The following is a 27395-nucleotide window of genomic DNA, read 5'->3' on the forward strand; positions in this document are numbered from 1 at the left end:
CAAATTTCTGACATTTTAATGAAAGTTTGGCATCGAAACTAAAAACCAGAGTCTTCTGATGTAAACCCATATATTAGAGACGTAAAAGTGGTCAACTATAGAACGTACCATTAAGGATAGCAGAGGAACAAAAACAAAACTAAAAACCAAACCAAACTATATAACAAACAAAAATAAAATACGCAACAAGGCACGGATATCGACAGAGTCAGACGAATTCTAGAATTCTTGAAATTGAAAAAATGTTGACCTCATTCAACCAAGGTTTCGTCAAACTATGGCTTGATGTCAATTAAAACAAAATTGTTCTTCTGGTAAATATAACATCAAAGTATTATCAGAATTTATGGTACAAGAGAGGAATATAGGACACTCAACACCGATTTTGTTACAAGAGAAAATAGAGTAAAAAAAAATTCCTTAAACAGTTACATAGGTAAAATACGTACATGGTCCAGCTACTTTTACGTGTTCTTCTTGGAGTGTTTCAACTTCATTTTTATACAACTTTCGGTTTGGCTTTATTCTACCTGGTAACTTGTCACGTGACAGGTTTTGTATATAGTTACCTGAGAAATATCACACAACATGCTCAAGGTTCAAAGTTACCTGAGAAATGACAAGGTTGTAAAGGTTAACATGACTGATTAATTCCAATTCCACTTTGATTCTTTTATTTCAATGCTATTAAATGCGTGAGGTAGAGTTGAGATTTAGCTTGATAAGTTTTACTTAATTTTTGCACTTTATACGCGCAGATCTAGAGGGGGAATGGGTGTATCCAACCCCCCTGGGATTTTCAGAGTGTTTATAAAGGTTTTATGTAATGGCCGGTACACACGATAAAGCTTGCCTTATCAGTCATGAAACTTAACTCTTAGCCTTATCTTCACTGTAGGAAAGCCGATGACCGTAATTTAGTTTACGGTCATCAAAACATGTCGGCCCAGCTGATCGGTTGAAAATTTTTGCGCGATCGGCAAAACTGATAAAATCCTTGAAGAAGAAAGTATCGTAGGGAGTAAGTTAAGCAGTTTTGTATGTGCTGGAGTATAACCAGCTATAAATAAAACTAGGAAAGCTATGTGCTGGAGTATAACTAGCCATAAATAAAACTAGGAAAGCTATGTGCTGGAGAATAACCAGCCATAAATAAAACTAGGAAAGCTATGTGCTGGAGTATAACCAGCCATAAATTAAACTAGGAAAGCTATGTGCTGGAGAAGAACCAGCTATAAATTAAACTAGGAAAGATATGTGCTGGAGTATAACCAGCCATAAATAAAACTAGGAAAGCTATGTGCTGGAGTATAACCAGCTATAAATAAAACTAGGAAAGCTATGTGCTGGAGTATAACCAGCTATAAATTAAACTAGGAAAGCTATGTGCTGGAGTATAACCACCCATAAATAAAACTAGGAAAGCTATGTGCTGGAGTATAACCAGCTGTAAATAAATCTAGGAAAGCTATGTGCTGGAGTATAACCAGCTGTAAATAAATCTAGGAAAGCTATGTGCTGGAGTATAACCAGCTATAAATAAAACTAGGAAAGATTTTATTATAGGGTTAATATGTACAGTTTAGTATTCACCTAGAATAAATTTGTTCAATATTTTCTGTGCAAATGTTACCGATCAAATCGACGATGCTCCAAACATCGAATTTCGATGCTTTGAAATAGTTTAAAACTGTTATTATTATTATCTACTACAGTATTTCTATGAATTCTTGGAGGTGTGAACTAAACATTTTTAAAATTTAAAATTAAAACTGCATTCATTAGCAACAAAACAACTTTTAACTGGAAATATTGACAACTGCGAGGCGATCGTCAACGACATGTATCGTTTATAAAGCGATCGTAATAAGCATGAAATAAAAAAAGCACAAATCAGAGTAAAGTATATTTAGAAAGTGTTATTTCGATGTATATTTGTCATCGCTTTAAAACTGCTTTGCTGTTGTAGTAGGCAACTACAAACTAAAGTCAAAAGAAACGCTAAGGTTTTATCCATCTTCATACGGAACAATTGTTTTATATCTAATTTTTACGAATATTTCTCAGTGGTTAGATTTTTTTTACAGACATTGTACAAAAAATATTCAAAATGAATAAAGCATATTTACAACAAGTAAAATAATATAGGCATGTAGCAACAGGAGGGTCGTCCCCCTTCCATGTTTTTCCCAAACATTAAAAATATTCATTCAAAGGCGCGTCCTTGCCCCATCTTCCATCTTTTGTTGCAGTATGGTACGTCAAATCATCCCATGGGAATGTACTATAATATAAAATATGTTTGTTGGAAAAGTTTTAATCCTCCCTTTCAAGAAATGAAAATGTGGAGTTTGGACAGCCCCTTTTCCCCCTTGTCAAAGATTGTTCAGATAAGTCGTCGATTTCCCCCCCCCCCTTTTTTTCAAAAGCGATACTACTGCATGTAATAGCTGAAAAAATAATGTAACATTCCACTGTTTATTCTGTGACATTCATGAAGACAAAGAGATGACATTTATGGCTTTCTGGAAAGTCAAACTTGTATATTATTACATTCAAATAAGGCAGTCAGTCATTGTGATATATCGTTTTTAACTCTTAAAATTGACCTACATGAATATAAGAAAATAAAAATTAAACTTATCTATGTTAAACAAGGAGATACTATAGAAAATGAACTGGAGGGCTTGCAAAATGTAAAGTAGGAATTTTACCTCAAAGTTATAACAGTTGTGTTATATAATTTATTTCAACAGAATAGAATTCATCTGCAGGCATGTAGTATCGTTTTTGAAAAGTTAAGGGGGGATGACAAATTACATTAAAAAGTTTGACAAGCAAAATAAAAAAATGACAATTGTCCAAACTCGAAAATCCTATAACAAGAATGTGTGTGTGTGTGTGTGTGTGTTTTTTTTTTTGGGGGGGGGGGGTGGAGTTAGGTTTCAACTTCTTTCACAAACAAATTGTGTCCAGAAAGTACCAGATTATCCCGATTTGACTATACTGCAACAAAGAAATGGGACCAACCTTTAAATGAACATTTCAACAGTAAAAGGTTATGTTTGAAAAAAAAAATGGGGGAAAAAAGTTTGAATCGAATTGAGTTTAATAGAGTAAGGTATTAATAATTGAACCACAAGAGTTGGCATACATGTATGTCCTTTCTGAAATATTTTATTTCTTAAATAAAATCTCTAACATGATGACTTTCGTTAGAAAGAAATAAAATATGTCAAAAAAGACACCTACCTATCATCTTTCCCGAAATTTTCAGTATCCCGTAAATAAAAAAAAAATGAATACTATAATAATAACACTTTTCAGTAAATAAAAAATTCTAAAATGATAACACTTGTAACTTTGGCTTTAATGATAGCATTTGTAATGTTGGCTAAATTGATAGGTATGCCAACGCCTGTAATTGTTATTTTTATAATATAGTGTATTACGTATTTTTTTTATTTACTGAAAATTTCGATAAAATTTATAGGTATACCAGCTCCTGTGATTGAACAGCCATTCCATAGACAATAAAACCTGTTTTTCTAGAATCCTATAATCCGGTCCTTGCAAGTATCTGATTATTTTAATTAAGTGCCAATAGACAATTAAAAGCAAGAGTTCTGGATTTTTGATTTCGTTGTCTTTAAATGTGGACACTATTCAAGCAGAAGATTAGAAAATCTGTCAAATCCTCCCCCCCCCCCCCTTCTTAAAAATCAAATGTTCGGTGTCCTGTTCTGTTTCGACAGACTTTCAGCCCCTGTAAATTGGTAATCTCTCACTATATTTAATGAAATGTATTTAATGAATTTCAAATTGCACGATCGCATGTTTATCATTTTTTTTTAGTTGTACGATCGCCAAAACGAAATATGAAAATAATGAACAGTATTCAATCTCGAAAGTTCAATGAAACAATACAAATTTGAAGCAGAGCAAACACGGACCTCAAAATTTAGAGGTGGGATCAGGTGCCATGGAGGAGTGACGATCCCCTGCCGACCGGTCACACCCGCCGTGTGCACCTGGTCATGATCGGGTAATAAGAGAGAAATCCGTCGACAGTTCAGTGTGTAAATAATGGCCTAACAATTAGTATGAAAAACGTCAGTCAGCATTTGACTCAATGATAGGTTGTATGTGCTGACAAGGTCATTGTATCGACTGTAAAACATGCGAAAAGATGACTTCAAACAAGACTGTTGATATCCTTGTTATATCAACTTGTTTGTCAATAGCTTGCCTCGTTTTAGAAATTGTTCGATATGCAGAGAATGCTCTTGCGTATCGAATCAACTGAGAGATATAAACCCCGTATGCAGGTGATAAGGGTATATTGCTGCATAAGTAAGGGAAGTCGACGATTGAAAAGTTGAAGTCATCACGTTTATCATAAAGCTTGGTTGTTAGATTACCATTAACGTCTTTTTCAAGTAAAATATCCAAATATGAAACAAATGTGTCAGACTCTGTGGTATCTTTTATCTCAAGTTCACCAGGATATATCGTATCGACATAAGAATGAAAATAGCCATTGTTGATTGACAATGCGTCGTCGATATATCTAAATGTCGAGTTGAACGCCACAGCAAGTGTTTTCTTCTTTTCACGTACAAGATTTTGGACAAATTCTGCTTCATATGAATACAAAAAAAGGTCTGCTCATAACGGGGCGCAATTGGTACCCATAGTGATTCCAATAGATTGTTGGAAGACCTGGTCTCCAAAAACCACATAGATATTGTCAATCAGAAACTCAAGCATCTTTTTAATGTCAACTTCAGAGTACTTGTGTGTACAATCAGAATGTTTTTTAACAAAGTAATTTTGCAAATGACCAATGACAAGGTAAGTATATTTACGAGTTCCATTTTTATTGAAAAAGCAGCTGTCAATGATCTCAAAAAGCCTGGACTTTAATTTATCGTGGGGAATGGTTGTGTATAAAGTTGAAAAGTCGTAAGTTTTTAAGCTGTTGATTTTGGTAAAATCTTGTGATTTCAAATTTTCCAAAAGTTCCTTGGAATTTTTAAGTATCCACATCTGATTTACACCACTTCTCGAATATATTGTTGCACAGTACTCTTGAAGTTTCTCCTTCACCACTGTTAATATCTTAGTGAGGAGTAAAGATAGAGGCTTGGTTGAACATTTACTGGAACCCGCTATGTATCTTTGTTTGTAAGGATTTTTATGAAGTTTCGGAATCCAATATAAATATGGTAATTCGAATTCATTTTGGTTGTTTGGAATATTAAAAATATTCAAAACTGACATATGATTTTGAAGAATTTCTTCCTTAGAAAGGGAACTATGAGTATAAGTTGGATTACCACTTGTAGAATCAAATCCAAGTTCCTCTAAAATACATTTAATATAATGAGCCTTACAAACAAAGACAATGTTGTTACCTGCTTTGTCAGCAGGGACCAATACGTACTGATCATGTAATCTATCTAATTCTTTTTTCACTTCTGGATCTCATCTGCATCTCCACTCTTTTACAATTATTATATAAAAATAGGGATTAGGTAGTTTTATACAAAACTAAAATTAAATCTTTTTTTTTTTTTGAGGGGGGGTGGGGGTGTGTCTCAATCTCGTTTTATGTTCATGAACGTGAGATACCTCCATCACTGAGGGATGCATCTGGACACTTATTGGTATTTTCTTCACATAATTTACAGGGAAAAACAATATTATTTTATTTTAAGTATAGTACTTTGTAAGGAAACCTGCACATTCTGCATTCTTTTGTGGCATACAAACACACACTGTCACACACACCCTCGAGAACACACATCCCCTCCCCCCACACACATACACACTCACACTCTCTCACACACATACCCTCTCCCCTCTCCCTCTCTGGATTCATACCCTGACCTTGAACGATTATAGGCATTTATGCCTGATGTTCATTCCAATTCATATGTTTAATGAATAAAATATTCTAAAAGAAAATGAGAGAGAGACATCAGTGGTACGAATGAGCTAGGCAAGGGCAGAAAATAAATATTTTTGTTTGTTTTCTAATGACTCTTGTTAGAATAACTTTCAAGTTGAATCTGTTTTCGAGTGATCAGCTCTGAATTTTCTTAACCTTCCAGGATATCATTCTTCTACAGTTGATTTGTATTGTGTAAATGGACTTTGGGCTTGAATGATGTTTGTTATCTCCATATTTCACTCTAATCTATATTTTATTCCAACATAAGCTGCATTAATATAATTCTGAAGCTTTAATTAGTCAATGAATTGTGTATTAAAGCTAACCAAATTTATAACAGACAAAACAATTATTTTTTATCTCTCCACATTGTATATCCTAAGGCTGTCAAAACTTGAAATAAACATAATGTGAGTGTTGTTATCTTTAATTCAGGTAATGAACTCATAATGCTGGCATTTCGAATAGAGTCAATATTTGCTGTTTATTTCATGTATTGTATGACTTTTACTTCCCCTGAATCACATAACCCTACCCACAACCTCCCCTCACTGTCCACACTCAGTCCACCAGGACGCTTAAGTCCACAATTATCCACACATCTTAGGAACTGTCCATTCTGATCTAGGATGTGTAGACAGTCATTGAATTCATCACCCACAATAATGTGACCCATGGAGTCTGTCACTATTTGTGTAGGACTAAATGATTTCTTTCCCCCTGGAGGTTTGTTGTTGTATCGGAATCTGACTTTTCCTGTCCTGTCCACCACTACCACTGTGTTAGCATTAAGATCAGAGACCACTATGTCTCCATTGTTGTTCTCCACCACATATACATTATATTGTCCTCCTTGATAGACTGGATCACCATGTTCATCTTTCTCTATTTCCTGTGTCACTCTCTGTCCCTGATAACGGACTATTTTACGATGATTATAATCAGAAGTACGCATACTAACTAGGATGTCCCCTGACCTGTTACAACACAGTCCTACTGGACGCCAGCCCCTTGGTATGGTGATCAGTGTCTCTGTCTTCCCATCTCTGACAATGTTCACAGTTCTATTGACACCATCACTGTATATCAGTTCTCCCTGTCTGGTCACTATAATGTCATTAGGGAATGTCTCACATGTACTGGTGACAGTGTCTTGTACAGCACCATGTATGTCCACACAGGTTATCATTTTGTCATCTCCATTAATCCAAACTTTATCTGATCCTACATAAGCCACATTAAGTAAGTTTTTAACATTTGTTGGAATGTTTGCAATCACTTTGGCTTCTGCTAATAATTCCTTAACAGATAAAAAGAATACTTCATCTCTCAGACTGGATAGTGATGTCTGTGTCAGTGTAGCCTTGTATTCTCCTAATTCTATGCTGAGTTCTCTCCCTTGGACTGTGTTTGTTTGAAGAGAGGGCAATGGTAAATCAGGTATTTGTGGAATGTTCCTGTATTCCTTTAGTTTGGATTTGTAGTTACTGACATCAGATACTTTGTTGGACTTCAGAATTTCTCTGTTTTCTTGAATAGTTTGGTTCATACTCGAATTCTGACTTTTGAGTTGGGACTGACATGATTTTAGAGTTGTAATATGATGATGTCTGAGTGACTGGATCAGTGATTCCATTTTGTTAAAGATGTTGTCCACCTCTAGGTGCCATTGTTGTCTATGATCTTTGGTCTGATTCTGTAAATCTTCATAATGGGCCATGGATTCGGAAATTTTGTTTTCAATGTCTATCTCCTGAGCTGTGTTTTTTTTAATAAAGGCTTCAATTTTTTCCGTTTCTTTTTTAATTTTTTCTCTGTTTGTGGCTATAATATCTGCCATGTCATGAAACTCATGGCCTTTATGTTTAGGACCAGTGAGACATTTGATGCAGACTGGGACATCACACTGTTGACAGTGGACCTCACATCTCTGGTGGGAATGAGATGTACACTGAGGGAACACAAGCTGTACTGTACGCTTTGTGAAAGGTACAATGTCATGCTTCATGGACTTGAGACTCTTGACATGTTTGTTGATGCAGTCTTCACACAGACCGACTTGGCAGCTGTTACAGAATTGCTGGACAGGTTTGACACAAAGGTCACAGGTTATGAGTTCCTGTGCTTGGGAGGTGGCAGTGGTCATTCCTATCTGCAAAACAAAACAACATAAGGCATTTAAAAAAGTTCTAATCTTGCACATGAAATCGTGGGATAAAGTGAGAATCTTTTAACCAAGAGTTTTTAATTGTTCCAAACTTTCATTTTTTAAAGGCAGAGGCAGCCAGTAAGAACAAATCTCAATGATGTTTAATTCATTGACATTCTTCAACCACAAATTTACATAAAAAGGACACGTAGTATCGTTTTTGAAAGGAGGAGGAAAAAAATTTCAACTCACCAATTCAACTCAAAAAAAAAAAAAAAAGGAAAATTGTCCAAACTCCAAAATCCTAAATTCTATTTTGTGTTTGTGTGTGTGTTGGGGGGGGGGGGGGTTCAACTTTTTTCATAGCCAAATCTTATACATACATTACCACAATACGTGATTTCACTATATTGCAACAAAAAGGGGCGGGTAACCAGCCTTTCAATGAACATTTTCAATAGTAAAAAGTAATGATTGGAAAAAAGTGAAAGGCCAGCCCCCCCCCCCCCTCCTGATACTACATCACTAAAAAAAGCTTTTGAAACAATGGCTTTATATTTACGGTTCGTTATCTCCAAGTTTCATTAACATAGTTGAAAAGTTCACAATGTCAGGGGTCATGAGTCTGTGCATTGATGCCGTCAAATCGAAAACCTTCATTGATAAAAATTGATTTATTTGACTTTTTGCTATCAATTTTTATTTAGTCCTTTATAATTTTTAATAGCCATTCTCTGTAACCACTTAAACTTCTCTGCCACGCATGGTCACCGATTTTTATGAAACTTTGCCCATTATTACAACTTGACACCAGAAACGTATATCAAAAAAATTCGTTACTATGTGTCTTGGTTGCCATTGTAACAGCCAGAAAAGTTGGAAAATTGAGATTTTCAGCTTCTTTGAATCTTTATTAAGCCTTAATAAAGACTAACAAACATACCATTCTCACAAAAATATGACACCTTGTTTCCACTTATGCTATAAAGAAACTATTTAGAATTTATCTCTAAGTAAGTGGTAACCATGGGTACATTTGGAATACATTTTAGATACTGAAAAATGCTGAAAAACGCTCAATTTTTGCTAATAATAGGTGTTACATGATCAAACTCAATCAACAATCTAAGAAAAACAATAAAAATATTGACCTTAAGTAATTAGGTATTGGCAATATTATTCTAAAAATAACTTCCATGGTTGCCATGGTAACACAGTGTAACCATGCAAAATCTGTTGTTAAGATTCGGTTAATGCTACTATCTTGAGGAAAAACAATAAAATTCATGACTAGCACATATACATCCTTAGGACCTTGCAACACTGACAACATAAGAAAAATTGGAATTAATTGTTACTTTGCAGTGTAACCATGGAAACAACGTACCAGTAGTTTAAAGTGATACTTTTTTGCTGCCTTAGGAAATTACTTACCTTTTAATCAAGAAACATATTATTTGACTCACCTTGAATAGTGCTTATCAGGTAGAACAAAAGTTGAATTTCATATATTGATAAAGTTTGTTGAAAAATACAACACTGTTGCTATGGTTACCAAGAAGGAAAAATGTTCGATTTTGTTAATTTTATATCAATATTAAACCTTATGTGCCAGCTTTTTGCATCCAGTTAGAGATTAGGTGGTAGTCAAAATTGAAAGTCAGGTTAGTTGTTCATAAATATCAATCATAAAAGTTTTGGGAAACTACATACAAGGATACGTATCCAAGGAAACAGAATATTTTTCAGAATTTTATGCATATTTTTTCGGCTAATCTCCATAGCAACGCTCTATTTGAAGAATTAAAAATGAATTTTTGGAAATGTGAAAATGGGGTCACACCAATGCCTTTAAAAATTGATCATCAGTTATATAGAAATATGCTTTTTAAAAAGATAGGATAAGATTAAAACACTAAGAGAGTAAATTTAAAATCCTTTTGTGGTATTAAAACCATGGCAACCATTGCCAACCTATAAGAAATATATTTCGTCCTTGGTATATGTTACAAAGATCTTTTGTCTATTATTTGCTTGCATTTCAACCTATAATTGTTTTTATTCTTAAGTGTATGACTTTATAAAATTAAATGAACAAAATTATTACTTTTGAATACTTTTCCATAGTAACATATTTAATAATTCATTTACCAAACATGTTTATCATGCATTTAACAGGTTGGAGGGAAACGTAAATTCCGCTATAATAGTGGTATATCACTATTATAGTGAAATTCCGCTATATTTTCAGCCGTATTGACCCTCGATTTCATCAAATAACATGCTTGCTGTTTAAAGCGCAAGTCATGATGGGTATAAAAATGGCACCCTTGCATGTTATGAATTTTATTTAATTTTCTGCCGATGCGTTTAATAATGCGAACAAACTTTTTAAAACGGAAGTTACATTTTTAATATAGCAACCAGTGATATCGGTAGTATTCAAGAAAGACTGAATCTCAGTTTCTCTCACACATGTGCACAAAATTAATGCTTGTAATAACTTTCAAGCAGCATTGAAAGAGTTTGTCCAATTTACAGAAGAAAGGATGATTTGTGTCTGCATGGTAACGGGTATGGAGGGCTGTTGTGACAAATGAAAAAAACCCATTACATGTATACTTTATTCTGGTGGAACCGATTTTTTATAGTTCAATTGCAATAAATCATTATATGAAGCATAAAAGTACTTAATGATTAATTTATTCTGATATATTCATAATACATTTTCATCCAACAAAAATTTCACGAAATGTAGCTGCACTTTCCGAAAATATAAAAGTATGTAAATAATTGGTGATAAAAGACACCACGGAATATGACAGAACTATACTTCATATTTGGATATTGGAGAAAGAGATTGATGGCAAACCAACAACAAACTTTATGATAAACCTGATGACCTCAACTTTTCTATCTCAACTTCCCTTAGTTATGTAGGAATATACTATCACCTGAATATGGGGTTTCTGTCTCACAGTTGATTCAAAATACGCAAGAGCATGTTCTCCGTCCGAACAATTTTAAAACGAAGCAGGCTTCTGACAAATAATGAATTAAGGGTATTCCGAAATCTCCATGGTCAATTTCGAAATGCCATGGTCAATACTATGGCCTTATGTGCAAATACAATCTGTCAAGTTGGGTCGAATGTTGACTGACGTCTTTCATGCGAAATTTTCATCTTGAATTGACTATGGATTTTTCCGTTTATACGAGCACGACAAACAGAACAAGGCGGGTGTGACCGGTCGACAGGGGGGGGGGGGGTGCTTATCCCTCCATGGCTGCTGATTTCATAGGTTCGTGTTTGCTCTGCTCAAAATTTATATTGTATCAATCGCCTTTTGAGCTTGATTACTGTACTATATCTTCATATTTCATTGAAAATACTTGTTTAAATTTTCAAATTACAAAGTTTTTCTCCTTTTATTTCATTTCTTGTTGCAGAAATAATCTAATTCTTGCATAATTTTAATTAGGATTTCATAGCCTTTTTTCAGTACAGAATGTAGTAAAAATTTCAAGCAATTTAGACAATAAATAAATCATGCAAAATTTATACATGTAAAATGTCCCTTCTACAAGTAATTCCATGCAAGAAAAAAAATTGTCTTTTCCGAATAAGACTAATCGTTTGAACTTCTGGTTTCATCATCAAGAAAAGAAACATTATACTTGGGATTACCTGTAGAAATGACATCTAACAGATTGTTTACGATTGATATAAATCGGTTCCACCAGAATAAAGTATACATGTTATGAGTTTTTTTCATTTGTCACAACAGCCCTCCATACCCGTTACCATGCAGACACAAATCATCCTTTCTTCTGTAAATTGGACAAACCTCTTTCAATGCTGCTTGAAAGTTATTACAAGCATTAATTTGTGCAAATGTGTGAGAGAAATTGAGATTCAGTCTTTCTTGAATACTACCGAAATCACTGGTTGCTATGTTAAAAATGTAACTTCCGTTTTAAAAAGTGTGTTCGCATTATTAAACGCATCGGCAGAAAATTAAATAAAATTCATAACATGCAAGGGTGCCAATTAGTGTCCATTTTTATACCCATCATGACTTGCGCTTTAAACAGCAAGCATGTTATTTGATGAAATCGAGGGTCAATACGGCTGAAAATATAGCGGAATCTCACTATAATAGTGATATACCACTATTATAGCGGAATTTACGTTTCCCCCCAACCTGTTTAAGACACCATACCTTCAACTTTCAGAAACAGTCATTGCCACTTGTTTGCTTTGCTGCAAACGTTAACTGTGGGAATCTGAACATGTTGAAAAATGCCATTTTTCAAACTTCAGGACATGTTGCTATGGTAACCATGACACGCAGCAACCAATTTTTGCCTGATTTGAGTTAACGGCATCAAAGACTTTTATCTTAGAGAGTTTGGAGAAATTCTGAGACTATGCGTGCCACAGCTCCTATATAAAAGTGCAAATCATTACAGAGAATGGCTCTCAAATTTTTTCCTTTTTTTTTAATTTTAGGAAAACATCGATATTGCAACTTTCAATGCGCTGATCGACGACATGGAAACAATTGATGGTCAAATTTCCGACATTTTAATGATAGTTTGGCATCGAAACTAAAATCCACAGCCTTTTGATGTGAACCTATATTTTAGAGACGTAAAAGAGGACAACGATAGAAGGTACTATTAAGGATAGCAGAAAACAAACAAAAAACCCAAACAAACAAACAAACCAAAACATACAACAAAACACGCAGCAAGGCAAGGATATCGACAGAGCCAGACGAATTCTAGAATCCTTGAAATTGAAAAATCAGCCAAAGCTTTGTCAAACTATGGATTGATGTCAATTAAAAATATATATATCCTTCTGGTAAGTGCACCAAAGCAACATCAAAGTATTATAAGAATTTACAGTACCGCCAGTCCTCTGGTGCTAGAGTATGGAACAATCAACACCGACTTTGTTTGACGAGAAAATAGGAAAAAAAGTAAATTCCCAAAACAGGTGAAATACGTACATGGTCTGGCTACTTTTACGTGTTCTTGGTGTGTTTCAACTTCATTTTTGTACAACTTTCGGTTTGTCTTTATTCTTCCTGGTAACTTGTTGTCACATGACAGGTTTTTTATATAGTTACCAAAAAATATCACAGAACATGCTTAAAGTTCAAAGTTACCTGAGAAATGACAAAGTTGTAAAGGTTAACATGACTATTTCTAATTACAGGCCGCGCAAGAGCGCGGTCTGTCCTGATACGGGTTTTGATTTTGTACATGCGTTTCTGCGGGATTAAGTGTTTTCAATTTATTAAACTTTAGCTAACAAAGTACAACTCTCTTTCCTTTTATGTACATATTTTATTGTTTTTCATTTTTTTAAAAAAATATTTAAACATGCTTTAAGTTCTTCTATGTATTAAAAAAATCGTTATATTAATGTAGACTGGTACCCTGACATTGGTTAACGGGCGCGAGCGCCCTAAAATCCAACGACAGGTAACCACTGCCATTTTATCGCGTCACAGGAAACAACTCTATATTTAAACTAGCGTAAATCCATAGTGCTGTTATAAACAAACCTTCTTTCTGCACTCCACACTGCTGTTAACAAAGAAAGTAGACGGATTTTAACCATCTAAAACCGTTACGAAGTGCTGCCTTAAAAATAATTGGCAAGCGATATCATATGCCTTATTTAAATAACTCAAATCTATGATTATTAACTTGCATATTTGCCATTCACATGTTAAACACTGATTCCACTACGACACTAGATGTTCTTTAACTTTATTTATGTTTTCAAGTTTACACGGAATGATAGCTTTAACTCGCCTCTCCTTAAACAGCATTGCAGTCAGTGCGTTGAAAAATCCTTAGGTAAACGCAACGGAAGTGCATAGAGAATATATTACCTTTTATGATAACACCCGAGAGAGATTATTACGTCATGCCAAAACTCTCTCGGACGTTATCGTAATAAGTGATACATTCTTGGTGTACTTCCATTGCGTTTACCTAAGGATTTTTCAACGCAATGACTGCAATGCTGTTTAAGGAGAAATTGTGGAATTCTTACGAGACGCAGAGTCAATCCGATAGCATGAACTAGGACAGAAATATATGTAGAGACAGTGTGAACCAACATTTTAGGTTAAAATAAAATAAATACATGTTTTTAAACCCAGAAAGACCAGTGGGGGTACAACGTAAACAAACCGGAGTGACATACCTTTCTCTCTTATAATGTATATAGTAGGGTATTTTTGTGTGGAACGATTATTTTGGGGTTTTCACGATTTTTTCCTATGGTACACATGATGAATAAGTGTAATAACTATAATTTGTGAAAAAATGTCCAACATGCCCAGGGGTTGAATATCGGGGGGGGGGGGGGGGGCTGTCCACAAGTACCTGTGTTTCATCTATATAAACATAGGTTTCGTTATTTTCATGATTTTTTTTTTTAAAATTTAACATCTGTCCTTAAACTAGTGCTGTAAAAAAATATCTCTTTAATTGTTTTCAGATGTTCTTTCCAACATTTAGACCATGATAAACCCATTTTGTTACTTTTCACTACTGACCATGCCATACTTTTCTCCTATGTAGTTATCAGACATATCATGCTCTCAAGTCTATGCCAGTACGAGAAATTTGCAGTGGTAATAGAATAAAATATTGGTAGTATATTCAGCTCCAATAAAAATGTAATATAAGTACTTTTCTTCTTTGATCCAATGATAAAGATCTTCAATCTCGAGCTCCCAGGTAATAAGATACAGATATTTTACATTATATTGATTTGCTTATTTTGAATGATTACTTCAAAACTTTTAAACAACTGAGAAAAAAAATACACATCGGTTGCGGTACAGACTTCCGGTGGTCAGTTTATGGTAACCACCTAACAGACCCAGCTCCCATCCACCACATAAGTGAGTACATACACTTTCGGAGGGAATTCTTTTGGTTTGGACATATTTTATTGAATAAATAGTACACAAATGGTTTGATTACAAGTTCTAACAACTTACGAGGTTCTCACCGTAAATGAATACAACTGTCTATAGGAAAAGAAATTTTGATATACAAACATATATGTTTTATATATACATAAATTCTTTACCTGATAAAAATATAACTAACTAGAGTTTTAGTGTTAGGCTGTAAAAATTAATTGAATCTACCGGAATCTCTTATAAATTTTTGTACCGATTGAAAAATATAATTATTGATTTCAACATTTTGTGTTTCATCTCCCCACAGCAGTAGATGAAAATCAATAATGTTTAGCCTAAAGTTTGGTTTAGTAAGACTTATAAGGCTTCTAAATGGTTCCTCTCTAGCATGTTGATACTTATTACATACAAAGAAGAAATGATATTGGTCTTCTGGTGTACCATATGAACAATTAGAACTCTCAATAATGTTTCTTCTATAAAGATCATAGTTGTGTCTTAGTTTAGTATGTATGATGTTAAGTCGTCTGTTACCATTACAGAAATAAGGCGGGGGTCTGCTGGTTTTTCATGTAATTTATTTTTAAAACTAGTAGAAGTTTGGCTGTTTCTTGTAGTAATACTTAAACTATTCCATTGGTTTACTGTATCAGGAACAACAGATTTCTTAAATATTTCGAGTCTGTATCAAGGAATAGTATAGTTTTCTCGATTACGTGTGTTGTATTTTGATTCTACACTCCTTATTGAAGAAAAAATACTTTTTAAATAATCGGATACCAAACTGTGATGTACTTTAAACATAGTATTTAGATTTGCTACGCCTCTCTGCAAGAGGTTAAAGGTGCTTATACACAGATTTGAGCTTAATATTTTCTCAGATTTTCTGTATAATATCACAACTTATTTATGGCAATAGCAATTTACACGAAAATATAATTAAAAACTTATTTTATCTGGAATTTATTGGAACTACAAATTCCGGAACGCGTTTGATAAACACATCTTTGCACTTACACAAATTTTAACTTTATCCTTAATATTTAAGAAAAGAAGCGATTTTGTTATGCATTAATGAAAAATATTACATCTATAATCTAGAAAATTCAGAGTAGAAATGTTCGAAAGCAAAACCAACTCACCAGTATTGTCAGTCCGTGCTCTGGGATGTGTACAGAGTTTAACAAATTGAACACACCCGTGAAACGTAAACTGTTTTTTGTAAACAGGGCACGAGCTCTGTTATTGTTAACGTTTACGATTCACCGGGTGTGTCCAATTGTTAAACTCTGCACACACTGAGCACGGACTTACAATACTGTGAGTGGATTTTGCTTTTGACCATTTCTACTCCGAATTTCCTGGGTTATAGTTTTAATATTTTTCATTAATACACAACAAAATTGCCACTTTTCTTAAGTATTAAGAATAAAATTAAAGTATGTGAAAGCGCAAGAATGTGTCAATCCAACGCGTCCAGAAATTCGAAGTTTTAATAACTTCGAGATGAAATAAGATTTTTATTATATTTTAATATGAAATGCTATAGCATTATATAAGTCATGAAATTATACAGAAAATCTGAGAAAATATTAACTTCAAATCTGTGTCCAAGCACCTTTAATATTCTCATCCCGTTTCTGAATATAGTGAATCTCGTGAAGCTATGATGGGTAACCCTGTAATTATTCTCGCAGCATAAAGTTGAACTTTTTCTAATTTTTCAACATCTTGTAGCGAACATCCATCCCAAACTATAGAACAATGTTCGAGTAGTGGTCTAATAAAAGTAATGTACATTTTTCATAGTGTACTTCTGTCAATATTGTATTTTAGCTTTTTTAGTAGACCTAATAAGCCTGTTTAACTATATTGTTTATTCCTTTCCTTTCTATTTGAATCAAGGAAACAAACTGATGGCATTATTGGTCAGTGTGTAACACACAATAATATATTATCATATATCATCACAGCCCCTCCCTAACTCCAGAACCCCTGACCGTGGGGCTATGAATTTCACAATTTTGGTAGAGGGCTAAATGCTTATTACAATCATGCCACCAGTTTGACTGCTTAGAATGTCCAGAAGTAGAGAATAAGATTTTTAAAGATTGTATCAATTTTAATGGTTTTAGATTACCCCTCAGGCCTCAGGAAATGAAATTCAAAAATTTTGTTAACCTTCACTCATAGGTGCTACATTTATATGCCAAAACTGGTTCAGCCGTTCAAGAACAGAAGCTGAAAATGTTCAAATGTTAACGGACGACGGACGAAAACAGATAGCAATATAGGTCACCTAAGTGACTCTGGTAGACCTAATAAACACTCATTGACCTAATTCACATAACTTGTTCTAAATGTCTCCTTTCTAAGGCATTAGGATATCATCTCTTGTTCACTCCGTAGGCGCTTTCCATCTAATTTCAGGCCCTCCCCATCTACTACCAGGATACTATGAAATCCTAGGGTGGATTCTCATTTGGAACATGCATACTTTCTAGATCGTCACTCTCCCAAATTATTTTTTTTTCATACACGCCTAAGTGTTTTTAATGCATCAAATTGTTCAGCAGCGCTGAATTTGCATTTTTAATAGGAAAAAAAATATGGATATAAGTGAAGGCAATTTTAAGAATTCAAAAAAAATAATTTTATCAATTGAAAGTGAATAGGGGAAAAAATTCTTAAAAATCTTCTCCTCAGCACCTGTACATTAAGCATATAAAATAGGTGCACGGTTATGATGAGCAAGGGTGCCTCTTCCCAAATTATGAAATTTGTGGCCATAGAGTCGGGGTTCCGGTGGGGTGGGGGCTCTATTGGTTATATAGTAAAAATGCATTTATTCCTCTCTGTTCTTGGTATGAAGCCAACAAAAATAAATGCATGAGAAAGGGTGCCTTTTCCAAATTTAAATTTCATGGTCCGTTGGTCAAGAGTTCTGGTGTTAGGAAGGAGCTGTGTTGAAGGTTAATGATAATGCATTATTTCTTTGAGAATTTTCTTTTCTGCTCCTGAGCATCTAGGAGGCAAACAGAATACAAAGATATCATAAGCAAGGGTTCTTTACCAGATTTGTGAAATTCTGGACCACTTGGTCAAGTGTTGTGGTGCTGGTGAGGGTTGTTTAAATTTGTATTCTACAATTATAAATTACTACCCTTTGATATTCACCTATGATATTTAATCACAGTAAATAATGTAATTGATACATGTAGGTCAATTGAATAAGAAATTTATACAAGAATTTTTGTAAAATAAAATACAAAAAGTACTTTTATGGTCGGATAGACTTGTAAATAGTGGATAAATAATATGACACAAAAATGCCTTATTTTGGTACTTTAAATGTTCTTCAAAGACCATGAGAGACCAGTGTGAGAGAGAATGAGATGGGTTTACTATTAGTGCTCAAACACTATTGTTTCGTTTAGTCTGCATGGTGATAGTGACAAATGGGGCAAGTACAGACAAGTAAATTATAATAGATCTACTTTAAGATTTGTTATGGAGTACTAGACTAATCATTTTGCTGTTCCCTGGTTATCCTGATATTTCTTTTGCTTTTGGGCAACATAGCTTAATCTATCAGTTTATTTTGTTTCATTTTATACTTCTTCGGGTTCTTTTCGGTGTTGTTTTATACTCAGGTGACCGTTAGGGCCTTTGGCCTCTTGTATTATATACCTCTACTGATTTTCTACTATATAAAAATAATTAATTCATTTATTTTTGCCAGTTTCCATAAATTTACATGACCCCCATGTCATGCGTTTCACAGACTATGTACTATTTTAGATTAACTTGGGTGGAATATTGATGGTCCAAGAACAACAACCTTAAGTTCAGTATAGTAGGCTGGCATCTAGAGGTATGTTATTAAGAACATTATTAATTTTGATCGCAAAATTATTTTGTAAAACCTATTCCTTGCATTTATAAAAGGCAAATCATCAACTCAGAAGACAAGACTTTCATCAGGCCCGTTGAACGCGAGGGAAGGGTGGACGCTTCCAACCAACCCCCTCCCCCCACGTTTTTCACTTTTATTCTGAGTATAGTATTATGCTATAGTAAATTTTCATTTAAATACTGGTTGGCCCCCTATATGTTTGTTGCTATAGGGGCGAGAACTTGCAAATTCCTGATTTTTGCTTGTCAGATTATTTTGGGAAATAGCCCCCCCCCCTCCCCCTATTTTTGGACAATAGTTTGTTTGTTTGTTTTTGGCATGTTAGTTTATTTTGGAAGCCGCCCCCTTCTGTTCTGAAATCGTTACTACGGGCATGTTCATCACATGACTTAAGCTATATATAGAAAATGGACGCCATAAAAAAATCTTACGCGAAAACCGAATATGTGAACTGTATAGATCACAAATTGAGACTTGCGAGCTTTTCATTCTGAAGTCTCTGGTTTTATCCTACACTGTAAGCCTAGGATGAAGTACTGCATTGAGACAATTTTCGAGGAATAAATGAGTTGTTTACAGTAAAGAGGCTCGACAAAGAACGTCTGGAACGATTTTATTAGAAAAGAAAAAAGTCTGTCTTGTTAAAGTCTAGGTAAATGATTGAATCTTAATTAATAAAATATAAAAAGTTTGAAGTGGGGTGAAATCGAGTTAGGTAGAAAAAGAAAGGGTTGGCTTGTATATGAAAAAAGAGGAAGATAAAAGAAGGGGCGCCGTGTATATGAAATAAGTGCCTCTGATTCATTATATCACACGAACACAAGATAAAAAGAAAATCGCAACTTTTTGCTAAAAAACAATTAAACACTAACCTCTCAAGACTTAGCTTTATCATAATTTTCGTGAATAAAGAGTTTCTCTATTGTAGACCCACAGGCCCGCGGGGAGGGGGGGGGCGTGGGGGCGCTTTTCTGGGTGTAGTATTTTAATTGCTATACGGTAAATTTTCCTTTACATGTAGATGCTGGCTGGCCCTACTTTTTATTGCTGTAAGGTCCAGCACTGGCAAATTCTAGGATTTGGACAGTTAATGAGGTTTTTTTGCTTGTCAGTCAGATTTTTTTTTTGGGAAGCCCCCCCCCCCCTTCCCCCACAATCGGTACCAACCAATGACAAATGAAGAAAGATATTCAATCGGGATCGAGATGACATAAAATATTTCACCATCTAGTTTTGTTTTGACTTTTGAGTTTTGTTTTTCCTGTTATAAAATAACATTTTTATACTTTATAAATAAAGTATGATGAATAACATGACTATCGACTATATTATAGATTTTTTTTAATGTAACAAGTATAGCTTGAGTTCTTTGTTAAGAACCGGATTTAATTCTACCGTTACATGTAGCATGGTTAGTATCAACTGATCAACAGCTGATGTAAGCAACATGAGCCTCTCAAGAGAGGAGCTTGCTTACAAGGCAAAGTTGGCCGAACAAGCTGAAAGGTATGATGATATGGCAGACGCTATGAAAAAATTGGTGGAAAACTACAAACCGCTCACCAATGAGGAACGAAACCTGCTGTCAGTTGCGTGCAAGAATGTTGTTGGTGCGCTTCGATCTTCTTGGAGAGTTATATCCAGTATAGAATCGAAAACAGACTCAACCGAAAAGAATCTAGTTATAGCCTCAGCTTACAGAAGTAAAATTACAGAAGAACTTAAAAACATTTGCAATGATGTTCTGGTAAGTTAAAAACGTGAGTTCAAATATCATTGTATGCATATGTTTCATTTATGAAGATATATTGCTTTTAAATGACATTTGCAATGCTTGTCCTCCCTGACACTGTTATGGTAAAGGGTAAATGGCAGCTTTGTATGAAAGGGTTGCAAGAATGTGATGCATAATAAAGATGATTCATAAATAGGGCTAAACACCTGTTACCAGAGAATAAATTAGGCATGTCTTGCTCTCACAAAATATGCACTTAAAATTGTCATTGGGATCTTATTTAACAATATTTAGTGTTTGACTATAATGAGCTTAACCAAAATTGATTGACATAAACATTCAACATTATTTTCCCAAAAATTATATTAAGTTGACCAAAGGCAATAAATCTGTTTCAGAGCTTCAGATAAAAATTAACACAAGTATATTCATTCATTTATAAATCAGTGAATCACATTAAAATGTAATTTAATCAAAACAATTTTTAGAATTACGTATACTTGAGAAATATTTGATAGATGAGGAAAATTAACAATTCAGAAATATAAAGATGCTAAATGCAAACAATATGAGAACACTGACATTAGAGATATATAGCTTAGTTTTCTATTTAAAAAGGAAGGGAGATTACTGTAAGTTGTTATTTGGCAGAAGTTCTCCACCAAAGATGAAAAGAATGGTAAGAAATGAGGCATGTCAACAGGTGTCCATGAGTTGTCTTTTGCTGTGCACCACATCTGATTTAAAAATTTGATTCTTTTCTCAATATATATAATTTATATATATTTAACAGGAGAGGAGAAAAATGTTATGACTAGATCGGGATTCCAACCTGGAGGAGGAATGTGGCTGTCAGACGGATTTGCTTGCCAGTGGCCAGATAGCTCAGTTAGTAGAGCACCTGACTGGAGATTCAGGGGCCCCGGGTTCCAATCCCGGTCTGGTCCATCGCATTTTTCTCCCCTCCTGTTATGTGTCATTGCCATGCCCTGGAAGTGACAGGTGAAAGACCTGCCAGGGTAGGAGCCTGGGGTGGTGTCTTCAAGTGCCAAAGACCTTTAATGAGGGAGAAATGTGGCAGTCAGACAGGTTCAGATAACTCAGTTGGCCAGATAACTCAGTTGGTAGAGCACCTGACTGGAGATTCAGGGGGCCCAGGTTCAAATTCTATTTTAGTCAAGCAAAAGACAATTCAACACACCTGTGGCAAAATGATGTACAGTAAAACACGCTAATAGCGAACACACTTGTAATGAATTGACACTTATAGCGAATTGATTTTCATTGCCCGTGGGTTTAAACATACTGTTAAGCTATATGGATATAACGAATTACATTTATAACAAAGCAAAATCACCTGTACCTGGCACTTCGTTATAAGTGTGTGTGTTACTGTAGTAACTAGACTATTCATAATATTCTTCCGTTTTCTTTCAGCAATTGTTAGATACTATAATAAAAAATGATGATAGCGAGAAGAATAATGACATTGAGAGTAGGGTGTTTTACCTGAAAATGAAGGGCGACTATTACCGCTATCTGGGGGAGGTGTCTGATGGGGAGCAGTACCAGGGTAAGGGAGGAGCACATTGTGTGATGATCAGACACCACTAACTTTTCTCTCTAGGGGGAGACTCCCTAATATTACTTAGGGCTGAAACGATACACCCAAAGTACATTCTCATTAACCACTGTCCTGGAGTTAAAAAGCTTTCAAGACCTAGTCAGACCTTTACAGAGTATCTCTTCATAGAATTGTAGGTATAAAAGAACAAAGAATTTTGTGTTTGGGTAATCTACTTTTATGGAAATTCAAGATTTGGAAAATTTCCTTGTCAATTTAAGTTGTGATTAGAATATACTATATTATGTTTCTGAAAATTGAATATCAAAATTAAAAAATCTTATAAAATTGCATGACTCTGAATTGCATACTTAAGAAGTTCATTGATGAATCGTTTCACCTCTAATTATAGCACCACTGCATAACTCTTCATAACTTTTTGAACATAAACTATAATCTGATATCTCTTGCTTAAATGTTGCATTTTTTAAAGGATTTATAAAGAATTCTATGGAAACAATTTAAGCTATACAAAAGAAAAAATAAAACTGAAAGAAAATTTGGCTTGATTCAAAATAATGTATACACCTAATTTTTAATGTATTGTGATATATTGATATTTTGACTTGTGTATCATGGTGCATATTTACTTTTTAGCTTACCTGAGCTAAAAGTCTGATCACCTTTTGTCCAGCATGCAGCTATCTGTCTGTCTGTCTGTAAACTTTTCAGATTTTCAACTTCTTCTCAAGAACTATTGGCCAATTTCAACCAAAGTTGGTACAAAGTATCCATAGGTCAGAGGAATTTTAAATTGTTTAATTGAATAGCTAAACCTCCATCTAAGGGGAGATAATCAAGAAAAGGCAAAATAGGGTGGGGACATAAAATAAAATTTCAAAAGAACGATGATTTCTAAACTAATTAAATCATGGCTCTCAGGGATAGGATGGGGCCACAATAGGGAATCAAACTTTCACATTGTAATATATAAGAGTAGTCTTTAAAATTCTCCCTCTCAAGAACCACTGGAACAGAAAAAATGAAAAGTCCCCGGGGGGGGGGGGGGGGGGATTTTTTTTCTAATCATTTCAAGAACCTCAATAGACCATTAATTTGTAAACATTCCCAAGTTGTATGGATTCAGTTTTTTTTCCTTCAGATTAATGAACCCTTGGTTAGAGTTGACTAAAATCCAGATCATATTGTATAGATGTGCATGTATACAGGAAAAGAATCTTCTCAATAGCTGTTAGACCATGTTAGTCATGTTGATATTGAAGCATTCCCATGTTTTGTGGATTTAAAGAACTTAAGAGTTAGGGTTGGTCATAATATGGGACACAATTTTTCATGAGAAAATAAAAATCTTTTTAAAAATCTTATGAAGAAGAGGACTATAGTTACTGAGGTGAGCATTGTGGCTCATGGGCCTCTTGTCATTTTTATTCTACCTCCTACTGGAGATAGTCCATACCTCTCCACTTCTCAGAATAAACCCTTTTTTTGTCATATAGTTGAGTACGTGCTACACAAAAATGTCATAAAGGACACCTGATTAGAATACCTTATATCTGGTTTTTTTTTTTTCAATGATTTATTTTTCGTAGTTTTTTGCGATCATTTTTAATTCACAAAAAATAAAACACGCAGAAATAATGTCGGTAATTGTGTGCCATAAAAAATAACCTTCTAGTTTACTGTGAGTGGAAGCTCACACTCTCACTCACAAAAAATAACATGCAAAATAAAAACTTTACAAATTAATCTACCCTTTCTTCACAAAATTTACAACATGCGTAAAAAAACTGGATATACAGTATGTTAATCAGGCATGATTGAGTGATTAAATTGTTAATGAATTCTTTTATCATTTCAGCTGTGACTAAAAAGTCAGAAGATGCTTACAAGGAGGCCTACAAAATTATCAATGAATCCATGGCCCCCACTGATCCTATTCGACTAGGATTAGCATTGAGTAATTCTGTTTTCCATTATGAAATTTTGAATAAGCCAGACGAGGCCTGTAAACTAGCCAAAAAGGTGAGAATAAAATGTCCATTCAGCTGTATCTCAACTTATTATAGCAATATGATATATGTAAAACAAGAAATGTTTATGTACAATTATGCCCCTATCAGCCTCATCAATTTCACCTGTCCAGTATTCAGGACATTATTAGCTCTTCTAAGTCAAAGGTCAAAACCTAATGCTGTGGCCATTTGGGAGTTGTGTGTCAACTCTTTAGAATGTTGGCTATAGCTAAAGAACCCCTTTGCCAATTCTTGTCAAATTTATCTCGGAGTAACCATGACCCAAGGGCTTTCTCGCATATTGAAAATGGGGACCTTAAACAAGGTGATATAAATAAGGTAATAAAATCAAAATTAATGATTGCTAAAAAAATCTTTTTCACAAGAACCTCTGGGTAGATTACCACCAAACTTAAAGGGCAAAAGGAATGGTGACAGATCACTTCTGAATTGACCTGAAATGATATTTTGTTTAAACTTTGATATTTTGCCACTATAAGGACTAAGATCTTTGAAATGAAGAGGTCTAGGAACCTCTTCCAAAATTTTGAAATTCATTAGTTCTGTTAAAATCTTCTCTGACCCTGGGTACTTAGCATACGTACTAAGTGCATGGTTATGATGAGCAAGGGTGCCTCTGAAGCCAAAATTGTGAAATTCATGTCCCCTGGATCAGGGGTTCTGGTGTTACAGTTGGACTCCATTGATCATTTATTGGAAATGCATTAATTCTTCGAAAATCTTCTGCATGTGACTTCTTCTTTTCAAGTATGTTTTTGAATAACTGACTTTTTCTCCAGGCATTTGATGATGCAATCGCAGAGTTGGACACACTCAGTGAGGAATCTTACAAAGACAGTACACTGATAATGCAGTTATTACGAGATAAATTGTTGGTAAAAAATTAATAGTTATGTTTCATGAATATTTTCTATATTCAAGAAGTTTTCTTGTCAAATTAGCATAATATAATTTTTGTCCTTTTAAGACAGAAAGAAGATATCAATTTTCCTTTCATTTACTGAAATTTAAAGGGATATAACTTTGATTTTTCTTGATTTAACAAAATCTTTTTCATTGTTCAAAGATGAATAATTTCATGCATGGTTTCTAATTTTGTGTGTTTCTATATTATAACAGTTGTGGACATCAGATGCCAATCAAGTCGGTGACAATGATGGAGAAGGGGAGAAAACCTGATCATTTTTCTGCTATGAATTCTGCCAAGGACTATGCTAAAGATGGGATAAATATGAAAGACATTGAAACACTGTCAGAAATGTCAGCTATCTATCATTTGGTTTTTCAGTGGACTGCAAGTGACAAAAGGAATAAGATTATATGAACAAAATGTTATGGTTCCACTTAACAAAGTTTATAACAACATAGTCCATGTTTTAAGGGCTCATTATTACAACTACATTTTTAATAGCGGAACTTGGTTTTAATTCAATCTGTTTATGTGCAAAGGATCAATGTCTTCAAAATCATGTTTAGATTTAAATTGAAGTTCCAGCATTTGGAAATGAGTTTGATTGCTCTACCTATACTGGAATCCAAACCTTCCTAATAATCCTTACAAAGATATAATACAATGTCCAATAAATGTTCAACCAAACTCCTTACTCCTCACCAAAATAATACCTGCCATAAAGAAGAAGCCAGACATACCAGGTGCGGATCTAGGATTTTGCCTTGGAGGGGGTGTTATCACATGTTGTGGATTCTAGGACCGCCAAAGTCCTAGTGGGTTGACAACAGTGTCCTGTGGGGGCCTGGTGGTAAAGCCCCCATAAGTTCCTGAGAATCAGTAATTAGAGAACCTTATTCTATGCATAAATGACTGAACTATTACCCTTACTGTGATGTATGACATTGAACACTGTATTGTTGTTCTTTAAGAGGGGACACGTGCTGGGAGTGCCCCAGCTGAATCAGTGCCTGTGTACTGTGGTACATGTTCTAGATGTGCTGTACATCAAATGGGTTTCGTAAAACTACGAATTTGTGGAATATTTCCTTTATTTTGCAATGAGGGCCCCCCCTTTTTAAAATTATAACAGATATCAACACTAGAAAATAATTTCTCTAGATATGGGGCTTATTTCTTTCAATAGACTAAATACACAAAAGTATGTTCTACCCACAAAGAAGTTTTTAAAACAAGACAGGCTACTAACAAATAAGTTGATGATACAGGGCTGTCAACGCTCTTGCTGAAAGTAAATGTTTCAAAAAATTCTATGGTCCATACAAGGACCATGTTTACAAATACAAACTGTCAATAGGTTGAATTTTGACCTTTCATTCAGGGCAAACAATAAAAATTAATTTTTTTGATGTATTCCAGTCACCTCTCAAAATCACCCCTATACCTGATCATTTTATTTTAAATTTTATCATTTTTTTTGTTTGTGACAAATATGGATCAGTGTACATCAAATAAAAAAAATTAATGATGGCCCAAGTTGTTTAGATATTATTTTCATACTAAATTGTCTACAGATTTCTCCATTTACTTGATCACGACAAGGGGCACACGGCCCATGCAAACTGTCAATCGGGAATATTAATTCTTCAAGGCATCTGATTCAACCTCTATTTATTTTCCAGAGGTCCGTGTTTGTTCTTATTACAATTTCGCATGTGAGTTAAGGCTAGGTATAGGCGTCTCTATGCAAATGAGCTAATAAAAACGCATAAGAGGTATATTTATTATTCAGAGAAAGTTTTGATTTATTTTCTTATGCATTCTAAGTATATTATAATCTTGTGTAGTAAAGAACAATGACGTCATAATATGACGTCATAATGTGTACTGGCTATCTCATGTCGTGTGTACAAAGTATGTACAAGACAATAAGTTTGAACTTTCTCTGTATAATAGATAGAGTCCTCAGGCATTTTAATTAGTTTATTTGCATAGAAATGCCTAAACCTAGCCTTAACTCACCTGCGTTATTGTTTCAAAGTATTTCTGAGTTTTTATTTCTGCATTATCCTTACATTTCATGAGAACTAAGATTATGAGAAGTAGCATTTTGAAACAATTTCGTAAAAAAAATTCTATTTTTAGTAACAAC

General features: G+C 34.3%; 2 protein-coding genes and 1 pseudogene across 2 annotated transcripts; 1 reads left to right on the top strand and 2 right to left on the bottom strand.

The window, feature by feature from the left end:
* LOC133191063 (uncharacterized) overlaps positions 1-525 on the bottom strand; it is a 165693-nt pseudogene extending 165168 nt beyond the window's left edge.
* A 5798-nt stretch (positions 526-6323) lies between these two features.
* Positions 6324-13156, bottom strand: LOC133191062 (E3 ubiquitin-protein ligase Midline-1-like). The gene is made up of 2 exons (XM_061326742.1): positions 13124-13156; positions 6324-8108 (listed from the first exon to the last, which is right to left on the bottom strand). Exon 2 carries the CDS (start codon positions 8100-8102, stop codon positions 6441-6443), a length of 1662 nt encoding a protein of 553 aa, XP_061182726.1. The 5' UTR covers positions 8103-8108; positions 13124-13156; the 3' UTR covers positions 6324-6440.
* A 7226-nt stretch (positions 13157-20382) lies between these two features.
* On the top strand, positions 20383-26975 carry LOC133191059 (14-3-3 protein gamma-like). Its single transcript, XM_061326736.1, has 5 exons — positions 20383-20727; positions 22153-22288; positions 24159-24322; positions 25113-25208; positions 25453-26975. The coding sequence occupies exons 1-5, from the start codon at positions 20428-20430 to the stop codon at positions 25510-25512; spliced, it is 756 nt and encodes a 251-aa protein (XP_061182720.1). The 5' UTR covers positions 20383-20427; the 3' UTR covers positions 25513-26975.
* The last annotated feature ends 420 nt before the right edge of the window (positions 26976-27395 follow it).

This window comes from Saccostrea echinata, unplaced genomic scaffold (genome assembly GCF_033153115.1).
Source record: "Saccostrea echinata isolate AGI-Se365-2 ecotype Australia unplaced genomic scaffold, CSIRO_AGI_Sech_v1 ptg000023l, whole genome shotgun sequence".
NCBI classification, from domain to species: Eukaryota; Metazoa; Mollusca; class Bivalvia; order Ostreida; family Ostreidae; genus Saccostrea; species Saccostrea echinata.